Source organism: Macrobrachium nipponense, chromosome 28, assembly GCF_015104395.2.
Source record: "Macrobrachium nipponense isolate FS-2020 chromosome 28, ASM1510439v2, whole genome shotgun sequence".
In the NCBI taxonomy this organism is placed as follows: Eukaryota; Metazoa; Arthropoda; class Malacostraca; order Decapoda; family Palaemonidae; genus Macrobrachium; species Macrobrachium nipponense.
In genome coordinates, this window is record NC_087217.1 from 47,310,468 (window position 1) to 47,332,863 (window position 22,396).

The 22,396-nt window shown below is 32.7% G+C and overlaps 1 protein-coding gene across 16 annotated transcripts in view; it reads right to left on the reverse strand.

Annotated features, from left to right (window-relative positions):
• Positions 1-1,059: 1,059 nt before the first annotated feature.
• The window catches only part of LOC135201728 (potassium voltage-gated channel protein eag-like), a 447,586-nt gene continuing 426,249 nt past the window's right edge, over positions 1,060-22,396 (reverse strand). For 11 of the 16 annotated variants that reach the window (XM_064230923.1, XM_064230920.1, XM_064230917.1 and 8 more), the window contains 7 exons: positions 18,842-18,992; positions 16,461-16,526; positions 11,337-11,424; positions 9,596-9,747; positions 6,749-6,865; positions 3,497-3,694; positions 1,060-3,205 (listed from right to left, as the gene is read on the reverse strand). In XM_064230923.1, coding sequence (XP_064086993.1) covers positions 2,747-3,205; positions 3,497-3,694; positions 6,749-6,865; positions 9,596-9,747; positions 11,337-11,424; positions 16,461-16,526; positions 18,842-18,992 — 1,231 coding nt within the window. In that variant the 3' untranslated portion in view covers positions 1,060-2,746. The remainder of the gene's footprint in view (positions 3,206-3,496; positions 3,695-6,748; positions 6,866-9,595; positions 9,748-11,336; positions 11,425-16,460; positions 16,527-18,841; positions 18,993-22,396) is intronic. The other 5 variants (XM_064230930.1, XM_064230931.1, XM_064230928.1 and 2 more) reach the window with 2 other exon arrangements.

Consider the following 22,396-nt stretch of genomic DNA (forward strand, 5'->3'; position numbering starts at 1 on the left):
AATGTAATATCTAAATGTATACATAATATATAATATATTATATATAATAATGATTTATATAAGTAATAATCTATATATATATAGCTCTATATATTATCTCTAATTATCGATATTAGATTATATATATAATCTCTATATATATTATATATATGTTATTCTAGATTTAGATATCTAAATCGATATATTATAAATATATATCTCTCATATATAGATATTAATCGCTATATATATCTCTCTAATCTATCTATATCATATCTCAGTCTATAGATGTATAAGAGTTCCATCTCTATACCTATTCTAGCTATATAAATCCTCATATATATCGATCATCTTCTTCAATCATATAATATTCTAATTAATATATATCTTATCATATCAATCATCTTTATTCTATCTATATTTTCTTATTAAATTATCTTCTCTATCTTATTATCTAATATCGATTATCATGTATCTCTTTAATATCTTATATATAGGCTATTATAGATCTTATGAGATATAGATATATGGAGATATATATCTCTATATATATATATAGTTATATATCTCTATCGATATATATTATATTACTCTATTTTTTATATTTTAATAATTAGTATATCGTATATTTTTATTCTTATATATTTTATTTATTTTGATTGATGTATTATTTTTATATATCTATCTATATATATATAATCTATAATATATGTATCGATATATATATACTATACTCGATCATATATACTATATATATATCTATATATATATATATATCTCTATCTATCTATATATATCTATATATATATATCTATATATATAATATATATATCTATATATATATATATATATATATATATATATATATATATATATATATATATATATTATATATATATATATCTATATATATCTATATATATGATATATATATATATATATATATTATATATATGATATATAGATATATATTATATACATATATAGATATAGATATATATATATATCTATATATATATATATATATATATATATATATATATATATATATATATATATATATACAAAATCTTGATTCTGTGTATAAATAAGATTTGTTTGAAGAACTGTCACAATGATGCTGAATAAATACAAGACTTGAAAGTAGATTCTCAAACAGCAAAATGAATTCCCAAGGGCAGTCAGGAATGTTAGAACTGGAATGGTTTGCTGAGGTAGAGTGGATAAACCAATAAAAACTTGAGTGTTACAACTTTTAATGCAAATGAAGGTTTACGCTGAACAACAGTGATGAGAGATGAAACTGATTTGTAATGTACATTCAGAATGGAGATGGATACTGAGAAGTGATTTATTCATATACAATTACCCTTGATGAGAGACACCAAAAAGTGTCTTAAATATACAGTATAAAGTACAGACAGCAATGCAATACTTGGGATGCAAGCACATCTGGAGACTACAGTACACATAGGAGGGTTAGACTTGACTTGATGAGGCAAAGTGACCAGATGGAGAAGTGGAGAGTCGGCCCTGCGTAATATTCTTAGTGCCATGTTCATTATCTAAACATTGTTATCACAGATCAGTTGGAACAGTAACAACCATCAAGAGAACTATAAATAGTCAAACTTCCACTGCAGCATAAAAAACAAATGTTTAAATAATATATGATCTAAAATATACGATGAAACTTCGTACAGATTCGATGAGATCTGAAACACATCACTCGCGCGCACTCAACATTGTTTATTTACACAAAAAGAAAACAAACAGGACGGTAATTATGTGTAAATGCTGAACTGTATTTTTCACGTTCACGAACGAGAATCCTTTTGGAATGCAATAATTTTGTTGAGTATTGCCAAAAAAAAAATATATGTAAGAACACTTCCCCCTTATGCTTGCCCTTAGGCTCTTGAATACCTCATAGAGGCTTCTCAAGATTTTATGCCAAAACAAAAGAACTGTAACAAATAACGAAGCTATTATTTTTATTTTCTTTCTTTCAGCTAGAGGGAAGAAGCATTTCCGACAGGAGAGGGCTGGGCATACGGGGTGATACACCCATCCACCCTCAAATGGCTGTCAGGAGTTGACTTTCCATATTTTTGTTTTTTCCCAATTTCACTGAACAGTATAATCAGTAAGTCATAATGCAAACGCATTTTGATAACCCCTATACACCTTTTTTTTTGTTGCTCTAAAGTAAAGTATACTGCCATAACATACAAACAGCTCAAATGATATGTTGGGGAAAACTTGCTCTTGACATAAAAACTTAATCTTCTGATAACCAATTAGTGGGATCTGCTTCAGTTCTATTATGTATTGCACATAAAATGCTATGCAAAGATAAATAATTAACTTCAAAAAGTTAGGGACCATTGTGCTTAGAATCTAAAATATTTACTGAGAGCACAATATCCATCCCTAATATTATGCACCAAAGTCTAACAGCATACAACTGTTAGTTCTTCCATACGGCTTCTCGCAAAAGTACTAAAACAGTACATTATTACTGTAGCTTTTAACAACTGCTTTATTTCCACTTTGTTCAACATAAAAAAAGTGAACAGCAAAACGCAAAGCATAAACTGATGCCTCAATCTCATTGCTGCTCCAACAGTTTGTTAGTTTTTTCACTACGAACTTCGTAATTAGGAGTTCCTACTTTCATTCTCATAATTACTGTATAATTACTGTTGCAATGTACCTCTTAGAACAAGAGATAAGTTTGGAGCAAGTTTTACTAGCCCCAAGAAGCTCACAGGTATTCTCTGGAACGAGATTTTGGAATTGGTTGAGTTTCATTACGAGGAGATGAGGCCTGTTCTAGGATCTCATCCTCCAACATCCCCCGCACCATAGAATCTGTCGGAGAACTAGAGTCTGTGGGAGATGTACGAGGCGTTCCGGCACTTTTAGCTCTATTTTTGTCTCTTCTTTTGGGTTTTCTAGGCTCCTCATTTCCTGCCACTTTTGGCAAAAATGACTTAGAGTCTTCAGGATCAGCGGCTACATCACCAGCACTCGTGGTAGCTCGATCTTTTTCTCTACGGGTTGTTGTTCTCACTGCCACTGGCTCATCACTAACTGGTCGGACACTCACTGGTTGAGAAGCTGATCTCTGAACATGATTCATTCTGGTCATGACGTCAGTCATGTTGTCTTCTAATCTTGTTAGCTTCTGATTCATTCTTTGTATTTCCAATTTCAGATCAACCTGTCAGGTAAAGTACAATTACCAGTTAAGTAGAGCCTAAGAAAATTCCCTGTATTACCTCAAAAAAGTTGAAATATAGTAAATCAAAAATGTGTAAAATATAAAGAACATTATCATCACCTAGCCAAAGTCCAATGAAAACAAAATGTGAATACTGTTTACGTATAATTAACTGATTATCCATGGTTCTCAAAAATGGCTTAAAAGTTACTAAAAACAATTATCAAATCTTATGTTGTAATACATGGCATTTGTGAAGACACAAAAACAAACTCAGTTCATCTTTTTTACCTTGAAGTCCATTAGACTAGAGATAATTTGTTGACAGTCTGCTGCAGTAACAACAGGAGTAACGGGAGCTATGTAGTCTGTCACATTGCCCGAGTCACTGTCTTGCAGCTTATTCTTTTGGTCCCGACCAACTCCAGAGTCTGAGGAATCCAGTTTGTTCAAGCGGAACTTGGTGTTCCCCTCCAGTGCAAGAGTTTCCTATTGGCATTGATAAACTTGTCAGCCTTATTGCACTATATATATATAATTACAAAAAAATACAGGAATAGTACATCAAAATTTACTTTACAGATCTGCTGATCAATAACACACACAAATTGACAAGAAAGGATGTTATAAATGTATCTGTAAGGAAAAAAGGTTAACATTTAAATGACAATGAGGAATAATTGGTTTACATATGAGAATTGGAACATGGCAGTACAGTATGTAAACATATTATTAGTTTGCTTTAGCTCTCATTCTAATCATCACTAAAGCACTTTTAGGACACAGAATAAGATAGACAAACATTGTAGGATTTGATCTATTATTACCCCTCATTTATTCCTGAATTTAAAAAATATCATCTATCTTTGAATCAGTCTGACTCAACAGATGCTTTTCTATATTTTCCCCCAAACTCTTCATCTATGTGTTATTATGCAACATCTTCGTATCTCCTCTTAGTCACAGACCATACCATGTGTAAATGAAGCAATTTAACTTCACCATACTGGTCATCAATGAAGACTTATTTTGCATTTTTTATAACTTGTGATCACTACAATACAATTACAAACAGGGACACCATTCTGTTTTCTAGAGGAGTGTGTGTAGAACAAAAATAAGTTCATGATTATGCTACACGGAACTTCCAGTCAGGAACTAATGATTTTGGGAGGGGGTGGGGTTATGGTATTGCCTACAGAGAGCCTTTCAGTTTTTGAAGGGTGACCATTAACTACTCCATTCATTTCTATGTCCAATTCCTTTCTCAAGAAACTGACAGACCTTGAAGGAAAAAAATACCCACCCTTAAAAATGCCATAATATTCAGGAGTATGTTATACTAATCATAAATAATTGCCTTTTACATAAAAGAAACGTACTACGTATAGTGTTTTCATGAATATAACATAACCTGTCAATGAACAGGACCTGACAACTGTGATAAAACCCAATTGGATGAATCTGCAAGTTGCTGTGATAAAATCTGTTTTTTAAGTCTAAATGTACTTACCCAATTTATGAATAAATTTTGCGGCTGTCAGTTAACAAATGAACTCGCATAAAATATCAAAGTAATACAAGTTTCAATAATAATATTTTTTAATGACTGTATTAATTTTGTTTCAATAATAATTATTTTAAAATGACAGTAGTAATTATTTCATCAAATATGACAGGATGTCAGCAATAAGCTGAAATGGCTGTTTGCTATGTTGCCTTACAACAATCATCATGCAGACATGCACCATGCAATATACTGACAGATTCTCATGAACTGACAGTTTAAATATTTGTCTACTGTTTCAATTCCAGAGCAGACATAAACGTATTGATATTTACAGAGAATTCAATGTCTGTACTCTGCTAGACATTGTCACAAGATAAGGCTAAAGTATCTGCCTGAAATCATAAAATAATGGAATGAAATCAATCATCAAGACAGATTGAGAAAAACCAAAAAAGCCGAAAAACCATCACCTTGAAATAATAATATTATACTAATTATCGGAAATATTCATTAAATAATAATGTTCCAAGTCAATTCCAAAACAAGGAAATCTGGATGGTAGCAATTTCATAATTTCAGTTAAGTTCTTACAAATGACTGAATATGTATATTTTAGCACATCTGATACACTCAAATCTTTGTGGCTTTGACTTCAAGGAATTAGCGTTTCAAAAGATGTCCCCTCAACAGGCTGGATTTAAAGCAAGTTAAAATACCCATCAAAGTACTTCTGAAGACACCATGTTAACTTAAACATTCTATACCTGCTTATTTGGTACATAATCAGGCGACAATTCTCTTCAACTTTTAAATTCTTATAACACATACGTACTTGGAAGTCAAGTATGCAATGTGGCTTCAGCCCCAATTAGTTTTTCGCTATAAAAAGTCCATTGTTGGACTATATTCATGTAATAAGGCACGAATTCTATTGATTCAAATTTACTCTGGCAATCAAAAGACCCAGCACCCCATCATGTTCTGAACAGCCTTTCCATTTGTATTAATTAATACATACAGTTTGACACTAACAGATGCTAATGCAAAGATATTTGAAACAGCTGGAAAGTTGAATAAATATATACAAGCCCAGTGAATTAACACACCACAAAAACAACCGATTGTGAATGCGAGTGCAATAAAATCTGAATTAAATTCATAAGAGAAAGACACAAACATCATTCACAGTGTAACAAATTCCATCGATGATATTGGCTAAATATTATGTGAAACAGACAATGTCATATTTACAATGTAATGCTTTAATTATTGTTTACAAAATTATCTAAGATGAACATATAGTGCCTTTTTTACAGTAAACATTCTCCAGGCATAGCCTGCAGTGTCATACTCCTCAATACTCAGACAGACTATATATGGGAAATGTAACTCAACAACACTGGGATAAGGGGTAACCAAAAACTTACTACAACACAGGTACAGGGGACAAGCAAAACAGATAGTACAAATAAATGTACGTACAACAGGCAGGTTAAGGTAATGTGTAGCAGTATTGACAACTGCCATACGAAAGAGACAGTTTGTTCGTAAAAACTGTCATCGTAGCTGGCATTTTACATCAAATTTATCTGGTGTCAATACAGTACTAAAGCATGGGTCAAATGTCTACACAGTAACAAAGAAAATAGAGTTATTGGTTTAGGAGATTACTGCAAGGATCAAAAAGTGTGATTTCATTTGTAGCCTTTGGTACAAATTTCAAAAATTATTGTATTTAATTAAACAAAAAAATAATTTTCATGAAACAGATGAAGAAGTGCACTAAATTATCCCGATTTTCTTTACCCTTATCACAGTAACTTGAACTGTTACATGTAGACAATTGGCACGTGTTAAATCCTACTATGTACGACGCAGAAACAAGGGTCACCTCAACGCACGAGGAGATGAGGCTTCTCGTCAAATATTACTTTTGCTTTCAGCAGTAAAACTCAAGAGGGGTTTACCATGTTTATTCAATCTGCACTACAAGGGGCAACCAGCATGTTTGGGGGGACAATAACTATCATTACCTTCTTAACCACTGCCTTTGCACTGTTGTTATTGTTATTGTTGTTGTTGTTGTTGTTGGCCGAGGAAGTTGTGGTGGAAGAGGAAATATTGGCCCTCTTTGGGGTCACTCCAAGAGTCTGTTGATTAGCAGAAGATAAAAGTCGAAGACAAATTCCCAGGGAAAAATGGGTATAATTAAGTCAGCAGACGAAAAGCTTTGAGTTTTCTTCTTACACAAGGCCTAATACACATACTATGTGCATACAAATTACACTATCAGGGAATTGTATAAATACCCACTTCAGTTTTTGTTAAAAACAGTCACTTGATGGTGTTTCACACTAAAGTGTTCAACTAAAACAATGTTAAAAGTCTTAATAATTATCCATGAGATGACTAGACTACATTGGATATTATTTTGAAGATCAAACAGATGCACGAATGCACTAAAAAATTTGAACCATTCTTGTTCCAAATAACTTCAGAATATGCTATGACATCTATATTAAACTAAGATAAATTGTGCTTGAAATGGAGAAAATAGTGATAGAGGCATTATCAGAACACACTAAAAGGCTAGGAAATATTCAACTATAAAACACATGCAATATTATATAAATCCCATATCAAACTCTTTATAAAAAAATACTTATAGTAGCATGAGCCTTAAAATGGAGAAACAAATCCATTTATGTTTGGGTACATATATTTATTTTAGAATAAATCTCTATGGAGAGCTTTCAGGAATCTGTTCGATTCCCTTTTTCAAACAGATTCCTGAAAGCTCTCTGTAAATATATGTACTCAAACAAAACTGGATTTGTTTCTCCAAATTATTCATTGTTTATGTTATTCTGCCATGAAATTATATTAATCCTATAACCACAGAATAATCTTGCCCTGTCTTAAATTAACCTTTCTTTAACACTTATTTTCTAGGTTACCCAAAAACCATAGATTGTAATGAAATCTTGGAAGATAAAGTGGTAGAGATGGAACCTTTCAAGCCTATCAAAAGGAAAAGTAGTTTTACAGTCGGCTTAGAGTCTGTGTACCCATGTCATAAACAATGTCATATAGTACCATGTCACATGTGTAATACACACAGACATTAACTGCTGAAGCGTTGGTTTACTTATGCTACACATGGAACATATTTTGAATTCTATTGCACTACTAAAGAAGTTATAAAAAAAAGGAAGCTCACAATAAGATACACTTAAAATAACATTTATATGAAGACTTCACCAAATTATAAACTTACCTTGAGAGAGAGAGAGAGAGAGAGAGAGAGAGAGAGAGAGAGAGAGAGAGAGAGAGAGAGAGAGAGAGAGAGCGAGAGAGAGAGAGAGAGAGAGAGAGAGAGAGAAGATGAGAGACTAATAAACAAATACCAAATAAAGCAAATCCTGTACAATAAACATATATAGTTTATAAAAACTTCATATGTATTTCCAAATATATGAGTCCTGGATAATGGAATAGTATAGCATCTTTTTTACAATAGTTTTAACTCTATACTCTAAACGTATGTGCAATCACAGATTGTAATATCTACCTGTAACTTTCAATTAATTTCCAAGGTTACATTGGATAATTTGGAAAAAAAAATCCCTTCAACATTAAACACTTCCTGGAAACAATTACACTGTAGAACATACAGCGAGCTGACTTATGAAATGTTAACAGAATAAAAAATCATGAATAAATAAAATAAACGAACATATGAAATGGGCAAATGATCATTAAAATATACTCAATTTTACCAAAAGTACAGAAATTTATAAAAACAAATTCACATCCATAAACTTCTACAGCAAAACCTTTGAAAGAAACTGTAGCTTATCTTTGAAAGATGTTGGGACTTCTAAGATCAGGTCTTTACCAAAACATCAGACCCCCTAAGGCACTGTCTTTAAAAATTGTCAGGATCTTGTAAGACAAAATCTTTGAAAGATGTCGTTACCTAAACAGGCAGTGTTTTTCAAAGGTATTGGGACCTTCTAAAACCAAATTTTTTTAAGGGAGTTGTGACCTTCTACAGCAAATTCTTTGAAAATCACAAATTTCAAGCATAATTTGACTACATATCACCATAATACGATTCTCCAAAGGTCCCCTAAAAATTCTGAGGGGGGGGGGGGGTGGTGTTGGAGGAGTGCAACATTTTTTATCATAAATCATATTGCTGTGCATACACAGATCACAAGTGAATGGAGAGAACTTGGCTGTTGAACAGACATTGACAGGTATTTAGTCTCAATGGCACTGTGTTTCTTGCTTCATATGAAAGGTGGCCATCAAACAGCCATGTGCTAAATGGATGTGTCCAATCTTTGATAGGTTGCCAGCACTTCTACATTTCTTTCTTTTTGTACTGATGAATGCCATGATTTACGATTGGTTTAACCTGCCTTAACTTTTAAAAAAAAATGTTTCATCATTCCACAAATCCTATCATTTATATATTAAAATGGACTTCAGTGATGTCACAATCATTCATGAGAATATTTTTACTTGATCAAGACAAACTTGTTGCAGATTTGGCCTGCTTTAATTGTATCACCATTTCTTTTAATGCCTTAATAGACAGGAATCCAGCACAGTTCAGCATTTGTGCCAGCTTCATATTATTTATGGACATTGAAATTTTTCTGGAAGGCACTTTTTGGATAAGTGATGGCTCTTAGTCAGCACAGAAAACCATCATATTACCATATATCTTCTCAATACCCATAAAACCTTGCAGCAGTAATCCACAAGTGTACTACCTGGCTGAAAGAGGTAAGCTATGACAATCCTTCTGAATGCAATATAAAGAAAAATAAAAAAATTATGAACGAAAATGTTCTTAGATTATAATTTACCTTTGAAAGACTAGTATTGTGCTTAACCCCAAGTCCTCGTATGACACCGTCCTGCATGAGGTTCTTCTTGTTGCATTCGTCGGTTGTGGAACCCTCATCTTCCGGCCCTCCTCCCCCACCACCACCTCCTCCTCCCCCACCCTTCTCACCAGCTTGAAAAATGAAAGAAAGATGTAAAGAATTATAAGGAAGTTTACTAATGACTTTTAAAAATTCTCTTTGAAATATAATCTTTATACTATACACAACTGAGAAGTGACAGGATCTCTTGTGCAGAGCAAGATATTTTGTGCAGGCTTCTCATGAATTATAAGCACATTAAATAAGGATCATTTTGATCTACAGGAAATATCTAAAATACTGTACTCATCGACTAAACTTACTGTGATCATTTGATGTAATACCTTTACTATAGTAAGCTGCTAAAATAAAATTAACGTTATTGTACTAAAAACGTTCCAAGAAGAAACTTCAATCTTCATCATATTCTACATTATTGTGGGTTTCAGTAAATTCCTGCATGCTATAATTTTTTATAAGACCTTAATTTTTCAGCTATAAACCCAACATTACTTGTCTACATTTAATTAGGTATTGTAAATTTTTTAAGGTTTTAAGTAGTTTCTTTAGCGTGTGTATTCAGCATAATTGGTCCGAAGTGTGGTTTAATAACTCCACTATATATATATATATATATTATATATATATATATATATATATATATATATTATATATATATATATATATATTATATATATATATTATATAGGGATTTTTGACGTAGGAAAAATCTATTTCTGGGCGAGGAAGCCGCCGTGTCGCCCAGTGAAATGTGTCCTCTTTAGCACTATTTCTAGTAAAATATTGCTATGATACCAGAGAACTGCTAAATTGTGAGCCCAAGAAATATAATATATATGATATAATATATAGATCATATATATATACATAATATTATATATATATGTATATATATATATATTATTGATATATAATATATATTTATCTATATATATACATATATCTATATATATATATATATATATATATATATATGGTCTATATATATATATACGTATATATTGTCTAATGTAATTATATTATATATTATCTCTCTAATCTATATATATAATCTATATAATAATATATTATTAAATATGCATTCTCTGACCATTTCATGTAACTTCTTTGGTTAGGAATTATTTCCATATTCTTTTGATTCATTTGAAAAAAATTATTTTTTATAAAAAATTTAAGTTTCATGGCTTATTATCAGCATTCTGTAGTGCATAATAGAATTTTCATGTTTCATCTAAGCCTTCAGCTTATGTGCAATAAGGTTCATATGTAGTATGCAACAACTCGGCAATACAAAACAGAATCATTAAAATTTCGCAATGACAAAAATGTAAAACATGCATCATCATGAGCTGTTTCAGAGCAACAACACTCTTTGCAAATCATCATCATAAAAGTTTTTATGTCAGTTTTTGAAGTTAAACGAATTCTTGAAATTAATTCTCTCCCCTCTCCTTTGTTCTGTGCATTTTCTCAAATTAAGTCTAGGTCTTCATCTATCTCATTTTCCCAAGACTTCTTGGGTCTTTACAGGTCTCTGACCTGTTACAGTACTTCCTTATTTACATCTTTGCTGCTCTTACACTTTAGCTAATACTACAGACTGAAAACATTTTTATAAAGTATATCTTCAATATCTGTAATGAAACATTAAAATACTGACCTTCATTTCTCCCGAATATATTTTTCCATTTTCTGGGGCCGTTAGTTTCGCAGATATTGTTCATTCGGGCGGGTGGCATTTTCACAACCTGTAATGGGAGGGTTTGAGATTTTAATATTTCATTACTATTATCATCATAAGCCTAAAGGCCATCCCCTTTGGAAAGCAAGTTTCCACAGAATATGTAGAATGTCCCAATTTAAGCTATAACAGCTAACCCAATACTTTGGCAGTACAAATATTGTGAGCAGTTTCCCAGTGCAATTTGCTTCATCTTTTATCATTTCTGTAAATTCTTAAAGGAAAGCAACAGGTCACCAGGAAGCAAGAGGTGAAGGAATATATAGTAGTGCTGTTGACAGTCACAGAAAAAAATATGCCCATTTACAATAATAAAGTACACAGACAAATAAATTTCAAACCTAAAATAACCTATGCGACCAAAGCAGACATTGAGAAATTACGATAGTACTCATTGAGTAATATCTTATATTGTAAGTATTGTCTCTACTCCAGATTACACTAGGACTGAAGACTGGGCAGACCCACTATAATGTAATATACACAGAGGAATTGTATCTCTGTACTCGTGTGTGTGTGTGTGTGTGTGTGGGAATGAACAGTTGAGCAGGCAAAACTGGAAATGAAGTAGGGAAACACATAATTGCTGAGGAAACAAACATCAAGTGTCATGAATAAATTATTATAAGCGATTTCTTTTAATTCCACCACTTCACTTTTGAGGTTCACCAGATCTATAAAACTACCACTGGACCTTCTATTCTTGCCCTGCAAAAACAGTCTACACTCTGATTCTTTCACTGTCTTATTCAAAAGAATAAGACAAAGCTGGAAGATATTAATTAATAATATTTCAAAGGACATAAAAATATACATGTACTCTGGTTCATCAACTTTGTGGACACAATCAAAATAAAGAGTAAACTAATATAAATAAAGATAGAAATTTAGCCACATGAAGATCCAGGTGAGTATATATTGATGTCATCGGTAATAAAAAAAACCTTATTAAATTTTTTTCTTTAGCTGCTGCAAGTTTAAACTTATACATTGAGTAACCTCTATTTAAATGATATCATGATATCACAGAGCTCAATTTCCTATAAAAAGTTTCATGGTTCTTTTGAGAATTCCTGCCCTAAAATCACAGGAATACAATCATATCTATACATAATTTGAGATTTAGTCAGGAAAATATGTCATTACCAGAAATATGCCTGAACACAGACATTAAAGATCTGAACATTCAATCATAAGTCATTCAATTATACATCTGCAAGTGAGAGACATTACTAAAAAGAGAAGTACTACTGCAAAAATTAAAAGATGCCTCCAAACATGATGTGCAGTGAACAAAAAGTAACAATTATTTGACTCAAATCATAATTATCAAAATTTTTCAACCAAATAAGTGTAGCATTTCATATAAAATACTATGCCTTCAATCAATTACACATTAACATATCTTTGCATTTGGTTACCTCGTATTGTCAACAATACAGTGTTCTGAGATCCCTGTCAACAGTAGCAAAAATAAAATGAAATTAACTAAAAAGAAAATTTGAAATGACTCACTCAATTTCTCTAACAAAGCAACAATAGTGTTCCAAACTGAAAATCTTTTGTAAATCAATAATTGTCAATATCCATGCAAAATGCCACAATCTTCCACCGGGAGCAGAAAGGTCGGAAATCTCAAGAGCACTATGCAATCCCCTTTGCCAATCTTAAGCTCTATGGGACTCCTTTATAAAACAAGATATTTTTTGGGGCTGAAGAAAATCACACAAAACTAATGTATCAATTCTGTAATTAGTAAAATATACTATTCTTGAATGTAGATATCCATGTGAATGAAGGAAAGTACCTAATAGTATTAGTAAACCTGTCTTTGAAATTATAGAGTTAAATTTTCAATTAATTTTCAACTTACTACTATATGCAAATGTATCAAATACTGTAATGCAAATTTCCTCATAATATTCAACATTAACTTAATTTCTATTATCAAGTTTTAATCTCCAACTAGGCAGTCGCCAGTTATCAGCGACCCTGGTTTTCGGCAATCTGGTTTTATGGGGATTGTCTAGTGCCGAGAATCACCAAAAATCTGCTGATTTTTGGTACATACTGAAATGCATCAATTTCCTGTTACCAGTGCGAATAACAGAGTAATGGCACCGATACATACCTCAAGGAGGCGCCGTTAACCAATTATTGGCGCTAGAATCCATTTATCGGTGCCAACAAACGTCAAAAACCGACAAATCGGCAATTTTTGCTTATCATCAAGCCGTCAGAACAGAACCCCCTGCTGATACTGGGGACTGCCTTATAGTATAATATCCTTGTCATGTAAATATATCGAAATACTGCATAATATTATCAATAATGAAATACTTATGACCTCCAAAATCTCTTCAAAATTTCAACCTATCCCATTCCCTCTTCTTCATCTCCTCTCCCCGGAAATGAACTCTAAGCAGCATTGCACTATTACAAAACTGTAACTATAGTTTCAACCCACATAAGTTGATAACATTAAGGTGGATCAAAATATCATGAACAAACATGTCATTTATGTTAATTCATTTCTCATCTCTAGTATATAAGTTATACACTTCTCATTTCTAGTATATAGGTTGTAAAGGTAAAAAGAAGAAGAATTTCAACGAGGGGGTCCTTGGCCCCCATAGCAATGTCACGGCAGGTAGATACCACTGAAAAGTTGAAAACCTATCAAGATTATGCTTTATGTACCACTCATGTCAAGTGCCCTTACCTTAAAAAGTTCACACATACAAACAAACATTCTACATTAAAACCATTATCATTCTAAACTTAGCAAACCAGTTTTCTATGCCATGGAAAGTGAACACTGGATGCCTATTCTTTTTGTATTATATTAAATACATAAAAGAAAACAACTGACATAAATAATTTACCACTACAGTGATTTGATACAAGATAAGTTTAACAAACATGCATACAATAAAGGTCATACCATGAAAGAAGGGACAAATACTATTAAGATGGCATGACTATTTAAATATAACTCACCCACAGACTATTACAATGGGTTAAGTTTCCAAATAGTATATTCCAACGTGTCCCATTCCATGAAGCAATTATACTTTTTTTTTTGCGACACCAAGTGAACTGCAATTACACTAGCTTGTTGTTCTATAGAATCTAATCCATATCTTGTATCAATTCTGTAATTAGTAAAATATACTATTCTTGAATGTCCCTGGCTCTGCTTTATGCATACATACATACATACAAATGGAAACTAAAAAATCTGAGTGGATGCTTCCACATATACGTATATGTTTATAGTGCATAACCATGCATGTAAGTTATGCATTTTACAACATGCACTATAAAACATGTTCCCTTGCATAAAGCAAGTACGTACAGGCAGTCCCTGGTTATCAGCAGAGATTCCGTCCCCTTGGGTGTGCCCATTAGTGAAAACCATCATTAACCGAAACTCGGCGATTTATGGCTCCGATAACCAGTTATCGAGCCCCATAAAACCAGATCGCCGATAACCGAGTCCACTGATAACCAGGGACTGCCTGTAGTCATCTGGCAACTTAGCATAGTTTTTAAGGCTCTTGTTATACGTACTTTCAGAGTTTCAGTAAAATCAAATTGCAAGATCACAAATGAAGAGTGAAGGATCTTTGTTAGAGAGAGCTCTCCCTCTTTCATGGAGCCCTTATGGATACTCTTGAAATGAAAACCACAAAGCACAGTTAACTTACATTGCCTAGCATTCTACAACAATATCCACAACACAGCTCTATAGTAATATGAGATGAGACTTCTCAAACATTTTAATTCGTGAGCTAAAAAGAAAAAGATATTTATTTCATTCATACATTCATCAGATAACTGAGGGATTGCTGATCTTGGCCACTTTAAATGGAAATATGTTTAAAATTCTAGGGTCATGGTGTGCATAAAATGCACGCTATGTATCCTCCACTTTTTATTTCCTGGAAAAAAAATGAAAAAAGATGAAGAGTATGACTGAAAATAAATAATTAAAACAATAAAACAGCCATTTACCCTGGAACATAAACACAAACAAACATCCTGACAGAACAGAGCTTTTCGAGCTTCTCGAGCTTTTTGATAACAACTAAACAACAACAACTAGACTGACTATCATGACACAAAAACATCACTACATAAAGCTTTAAGTTCATCTACAGCCTGCTGGGAATGGAAAAGGATTGGTTATTGAAAAACTGAGAGACTGAAGAGGTATTCAAGTATGATACCGTTTAAACACATCCTACCTGGAGATTCACTTTAGGATCTACAACTGACCCATTAAGAAAAACCATGTACAGTATTAGCATAAAACTGATTTAATATCCGTATCTGATTGATTTATCAAATATATTGCGCGATGATATAAAAGTGGACTGTTATTAACAAAATGATCTCATGGTAATTTCCTTCTTGTAGCTTCGTCAATGTGGTTCATAGTTTCCTAGAAAGTCTATTACACAACACAGTTCCTAATTTCATTGGATACTGTTAACAGACATTACTAATGTGTAAACCACAAATCCTTAAGGAGGTATAACAAACTCCGTATGATGTAGAACAGCAGCTCTCTAGAAAAAGGGTCTTTTTTTTACCATTTATACCAGACAGTCTAGATATGGCTTTTATGGGTTGCTTCCATTGCTTCTCTAATTAGGGGTGCCAATGTGTCATGACGTTTTGTGGCCTGACATGCAACACAGTTGTGGAGGGACATTTCTAGTTGACCTCCATATTCTATGGCATACTTGAACAAACACAAAAGATGGATGTGGAATCAAGGACTTGAAAAAAATCCAACTGAGGTACCCAGAAAGGGAGAAGGGCACAGGGAAGAAATGAACGGCACTAAGGGGAATGGGAGGTTGATGTCGTATAAATCCTCGACAGGATATCATGACAGGTGATCAGTTACTCTTCAAGACAGAAACGTTCTAAAATGGATGGAATGTATCCACTTGTAGCCACTGAGATATATATATATATATATATGTATAACAGGCAAGTAAGGGGATATAAGTTCATATTTAATAATTTTACCGATATCCTTGAGCGTCTGGGAAATCTTGCCATATCTGCAGCTGAAGCTGATTTCGCTCTACGGATCTGAAAATGTGAATTGGTCCCAAAATGAAAACTAAAGCTCTAATGGTGGGGGAGATAATTTGGAAATTCTGAGTCACAAAAGTGTTAACAACTTTGTTACAGAAGTTAGTTCATTTTTTATAGTTAAGACTTGTCATCAGCTGCTCCATTTTATCAAAAGAAAAGGGAGATTGAAAACATTCACACATGTCTTTGCTCCTTGGGAGATTTAAGTAAATTCAAATATAATGAAAATTTATATAACAATTTATATGCAAAACAGTTCTGTCTTGCTTTTTCCCTGGGTCTCTTTGCATGCTTACACATCCTAGAAATGAATACATGAGCTATAAATTAGCAAAGCACAAACTCAGCTTTGCTACTATCTAATAGTTCTAGAAAAATATACATGATAATAGTTCTGCTAGAAACTTAGTAATGAAATTAGTGTTATACAGTATTCTTGACAAAAAGAAAGAAACTTCAGTATTTCTATCAAAAGTAATCAAATTTTATTTTCACACTCTTAACAGATCTTAAATAGGTCATACTACATGCCATTTTTGAGCATAAGGTAATATGCTCAAAACTGCAGGGTGAATACCATCTACAGAATACAGAAATGTGTTAAATCTAAGCTAACTATAGCATAGCATTAAATACTATTGGCTATTAGTATTTGGGAATCTAAATCATGTCACTTATTCACTGAGACTGCAACTGTTTATGTGAATTTGCATGACTATATATCATACAAGTAATAATTTGATAATGTGATAACTGAAGCACTGAAGCACAGCCAGAATAGCGCTTGTTGGCACAGTCATGGAATATAAAGGACGCAGGATAGGATGGCTCTAGTATCTCCTGTCATAAAATGACTACCTTGGTTTTCTCTACATCTCATCCGCACAAATGTAACAACATAAGTTGACAGCCTTCTTCATTACATGCATTGTCTGTGTAAGATAATTAATTACATGCATTGTCTGTGTAAGATAATGTTCATTTGAGTCTCATGCCTTTTGGCAGGGAAACTGGGTGGGTTTGAGGACTCCCAGCAGCTACCGAAAATAGGTTTTTCCTACATCAACACCTGTTTCTTGATAGCATAGCCGCTGTTTGTCCGCAAAGGAGCTTACAAAAGCTATTGACAGGTGACAAAATGGATTAGCTCCTAATGAATAAATCCCAGCAACCCAGATTAATTTGTGATTTGAGGTATAGTCACGGGTTATCATCCATTTTCTTCATTCCTGATACTTATAGGGTTTGGCAATAAAGAAATAACATACGAACCAATACACGTACTATGTATTATTATTTGTGGTGAATTACCTAATTATGTTGGGTCTGGCTGCAGGATTATTGTGCCTTCCCAGTAATATCTCAGCATGACCACCACTCTCATGGCAATAGTGTTTCAGAAATTTTTTATTCAAGGTAAAGTCACAGGTTATCAACCGATCTCTTGACATACTCCGGATACCCATTACGGTAATGTTATTTATGCACTTTTAATTGAGAGGCTAAATATATAAACAACCTAACTGTTTCCATCAAAGTTGGCTGATGGCTACCTATCTCTAACCTTTTGCATTAAAAAACACAATTAAAAATTCATCTGCATAACATCTGTCCAAGTAGGTTGTTAATTTTGTTACAAGTTGTTACTACAGAACTCAATTACCGTATGTTGAAAAAATAATTTCAGCATCTACTGATCTACTTCGTGGAAAATAAATACTGTAACTACAGCTGAAGCTAACAGAATCCTTGTCAGCATGATCAACAGAGAGCCCCGAAAAATCAATTAAGATCTTAACTTGGATTTCTTACAGTGTTTCGTAAGCTCAAGGATACATAGTTTACTACATTTCTTGCTTACCAAAACTAAGAGTTCATTAAACCATTTTGAAGTTTAATGTCTTTGTATCCCAATAATTTATTAATATAAGCTAATTCTCACTAAAAAAGAAAACTGACAATTGTTCATTAATATTCTTAGACTCCACTATTCCACCTTATATATTATCATCATGACACTCTCAAAATGCCTATTTTATGAAACAAAATTCTTAATACTTTTAAAAGTAGCATTGTATACTAAAAGGCTAAGTATTGGCAAAATAAACATCAAGATAAGAGAAATTTAGTTTGATGTCATGTAAGATTGAATAATGGGATAAAAACAAAGTTTTAATGAAAAACTATGTAACTGGATAATATAAGGAATATCTAAATAAAATCTGAAATACTATAGTATTAGGTTAAACATAAGTGGATAGAATAAACTATTCAAATAATCAAATTAAAGCAAAAAATAATTGGTTTACCTTGAGGGCATCAGAGGTACTGACGACATCAGTATCCGACCTCTCCCCGGATCCCTTTTCAGGATCTCTCGCTCGACCACTCCCTCCCACAATATCTGAAGAGGCACTGTTTGGTGTTCCTGATCCCGTCCCGCCCTTATCTCTTCGGAATCTGTTTCAGGAGAAGAACAGTTAACAGGAATTCTGATGCAATGTGATTCACCACAATGAGGTGAATAGTTTAATTACTATTTTGTACATCACATTACAGCTTAGTGCCATTGTTTTAATTCTTGATTCTTTTTTTTAAAAATAAGTTCAAATGACATTGGGCAGTGAAATTGTAAATGAAGTGCCAGTTAAAAAAAAACTGTCATCATACACACCAAAGAGATTATCTTCTTGTCAATGTGTACAGTGCAAGAGTGAGATGGCAGTGCTTTAAAAAAAAAGGAAAAAAAAAGTAGAACGATGAAGTTCTACAATGGCAGCACTCTACAATGGGCGCGGCCCACGATATTACCATCAGTGATAAACAGAACTAATCTCTGGAAAATATACAAAAGGAAACAAACTTTTAAAAGATGCTTAGCTAGTCAGTTCATCTCTAGTTAGCAACTATGGAAAAAAAAGAAAACAAAATATGGTTAACAATCCAGTTTAGAAATATATTACCGTACTCTATAGGAATTAGAACAAAACTACTTTTTAATGGAATTTTTATAAGAGGAAGATCAAAACCTTTTTGGTTAAGTTGGAGAAGATGATAAATATGTAAAGAGGTTTAATCAAAATAAAATCATTCATTCCATATTTTTTCCTGCTTGCGGGTCGCTACACGTATCCTGCATTACTGTAAAAATGGGGATGAAGAAGAGGGTATATGAATATTTCTTTTCTTTTGATTTAACCAATAACAGCAGTTTTCAAGCAAGTACACATATGCTACTTCTGGAAGTATCACTTGCATTTTGCATTGCTTCTGTATCCAGATGTTTTAGCTGTCTAAAATGGCAATTGTTCATACAGCAAAAAAAAAGTTGTCCTGAATATTGTATTGACATTTAATGTCTACCAATGCTAAAATAATAATAAAGCAATTATGTGCTATTTATTTATTATCATTATTGTTATTGTTGGGTTTAGTATTTGAAGTGCTAAACAAACAGCAAAACAGGCTTGACAAGGAAAGGACCTCATCTGCACAGAACAAATGGGATAAGAACTCAAGTAGTATAGCAATAAAATCTGAATTTCAGTAAAAGCTTTAGCCAGAATTAAAGATCAAGCAAAAATATATAGGCAAGAGAAAATTAATTCAATTTTAATGAGGGACTTGGCAAACGACATTTATAGCATCATCATCGTCCTCGTCTAAGAATGAAGTAAAACATAATACCCTCCATCTTTAAAGTAAGAAAGTCAAGTGAGCTAGGGATTTATTTTCAATGTCTGTGAAGCAAAAGCCTATGAGATACATAGCCAATGACGAGAGCAAAAAGTCTACATGTAGAAATAGGCTGCTACACTTCAGGAGGAAGATGGACTACAAAAGGCACTCCAATAAGGTAGGATTTGAGGTACAGCTGTAAAAAGTTAAGAGGAGGGTTGATGTTTGCGTTGGAAGAATCTTGAAATGTACTGACAGTAGCTGAATCACAGCGCTCATAAAAAGTGATTTCAATGTGCTAAAATGACCTAAGTTCTCCATTTATTTGGATCAGAATACTATGCATTTATCAAACTTCATATATAGTAATATACATATATCTATCTCTTAACATCCAGGCAAGGCTGATAAACTTCTGGACTATGAAAATGAAAAATATATTTTCCCAGTTTGATAACAGTAATTCTGATATTTACTATAAACTGTCTTCTATTCATACGGTAATTTAATTGAAAATTAGAATTTTGTTATATTGCATGTTATTACATCTTGGGAAGATGTGCTCTATTTTGTAGAAACTTATGAATTGTATTAATAACTGTTGAAGCAGAGCATGTCTTTACTAATCATATAAAACTGGATCTCAATAAAGCCTCTTTAAATGCTTGAGAATTGGCTTCCATCTCAGGTGAAGTCACCATCATCATCTTAAATGTTTTTATATTTCAGAGAAAAAAGAATTTAACCAGAAATGTATAGCATTTAAAAACAAAATAAGGAAATATCTGAAGAAAGTACACTTGCACATAATGAAAGATTAGTTCTACATCATGAGAACCTTGGAGTTCTAAATTTGACAACTAATTGTCCAGATGTCTAATATATATATATGTTAATATGACTGAAATATCTAGCTATTATATTCATCGTTAAGTATCGTTAAAACCTGCTTATGAGATCTTTCAGCGCTAAAGGGACAGCTAAATAACATACATAACTGAACACAAAACTGTTTACTTGGGAGATGCTGTCATAACCTCAAATCTTACTTACAAAACTTACTTCCAAAGTTGCTTACGAAGGCAATCAGTGAGGTAAGAACTGCACAATTAGTAACTTTTTACCATGTCAGAACAGATATACGTACTGAGATTTAGCTTTAAGCATTGTAGGGAAGCAAGATTTGTAAATCAGAGTACCTATCTGTGAAGAGGGGTAAAATGTCTCTACAATGAAAAGGTTTGAGAAATTGCAGGGAGAATGTTTGTTAAACTTATTTTGTCAGTCCACTTGCCAAGTGTGATATGTAATAAAGTTACACTACTGACTATTGCAAGAAAATAATTGCTAAGAAGGCAATTCAAAGGAATCATAAAGTCATGAAATCATCATCAAAAGTAATACAAATGAGCAAGATGTTTGTCAACAAGAATCAATGACAATTAGATAATGTATGTAAGTAAAAAACAAAAGAAAAAAGGAAAGAGAAAATATAAAGAAATGTTGCTGCATTAGGTTAGCATTAAAAATTTATTCTTATTGTTTATTGAAAAAGGCAATTGTCAAGTCTGGGAGAAGAGGAAGTCTCATTAACAGAGGGAAAAGCACATTGATTAGGGCAAAATTACATTGAATTTATCAGTAAAAATCACATCGAATTTATCAGTAACTTGTCAATGTGTGCAACCACCTGGGAAAACCACCACCGTGAATACACAAATGGATATGGATAAAAAGGATTAACTAAAAGAACCATCCTGAGAAAACGAAGGACAGAGGATGCTCAAATTAGTGCAGTGACTTCACACTAAAAATAAAAAACTAAAAAAAAAACACTTGTCAGAGAGTTCCATTTGTAGTTCATAACTTTAAAAAAATATTAGCAGCTCTCTTCTTAAATCCACCTCCTGCAGTTTTATACTGAAGACTGGATGGTAGTAAACAACACTTTCTTGACTCTATATTACAAAAAATGTATCGGACAAAAACAAACAAATGCAAGCTCAGTATCAAAATTGGGGCATTGTTACAAAAAATACAATTGTTGTTCTTTTGACAGTCTTTTCACCTCTTCATTAATTGGAAGGGATCATGGTAAGGTAGACTGCTAATATTTGAAAATTTGGTGGGGAAAGGGAAAGCACAAAAGTTGCTTCAGAGTGTAGAACTATTACACCCCCAACATC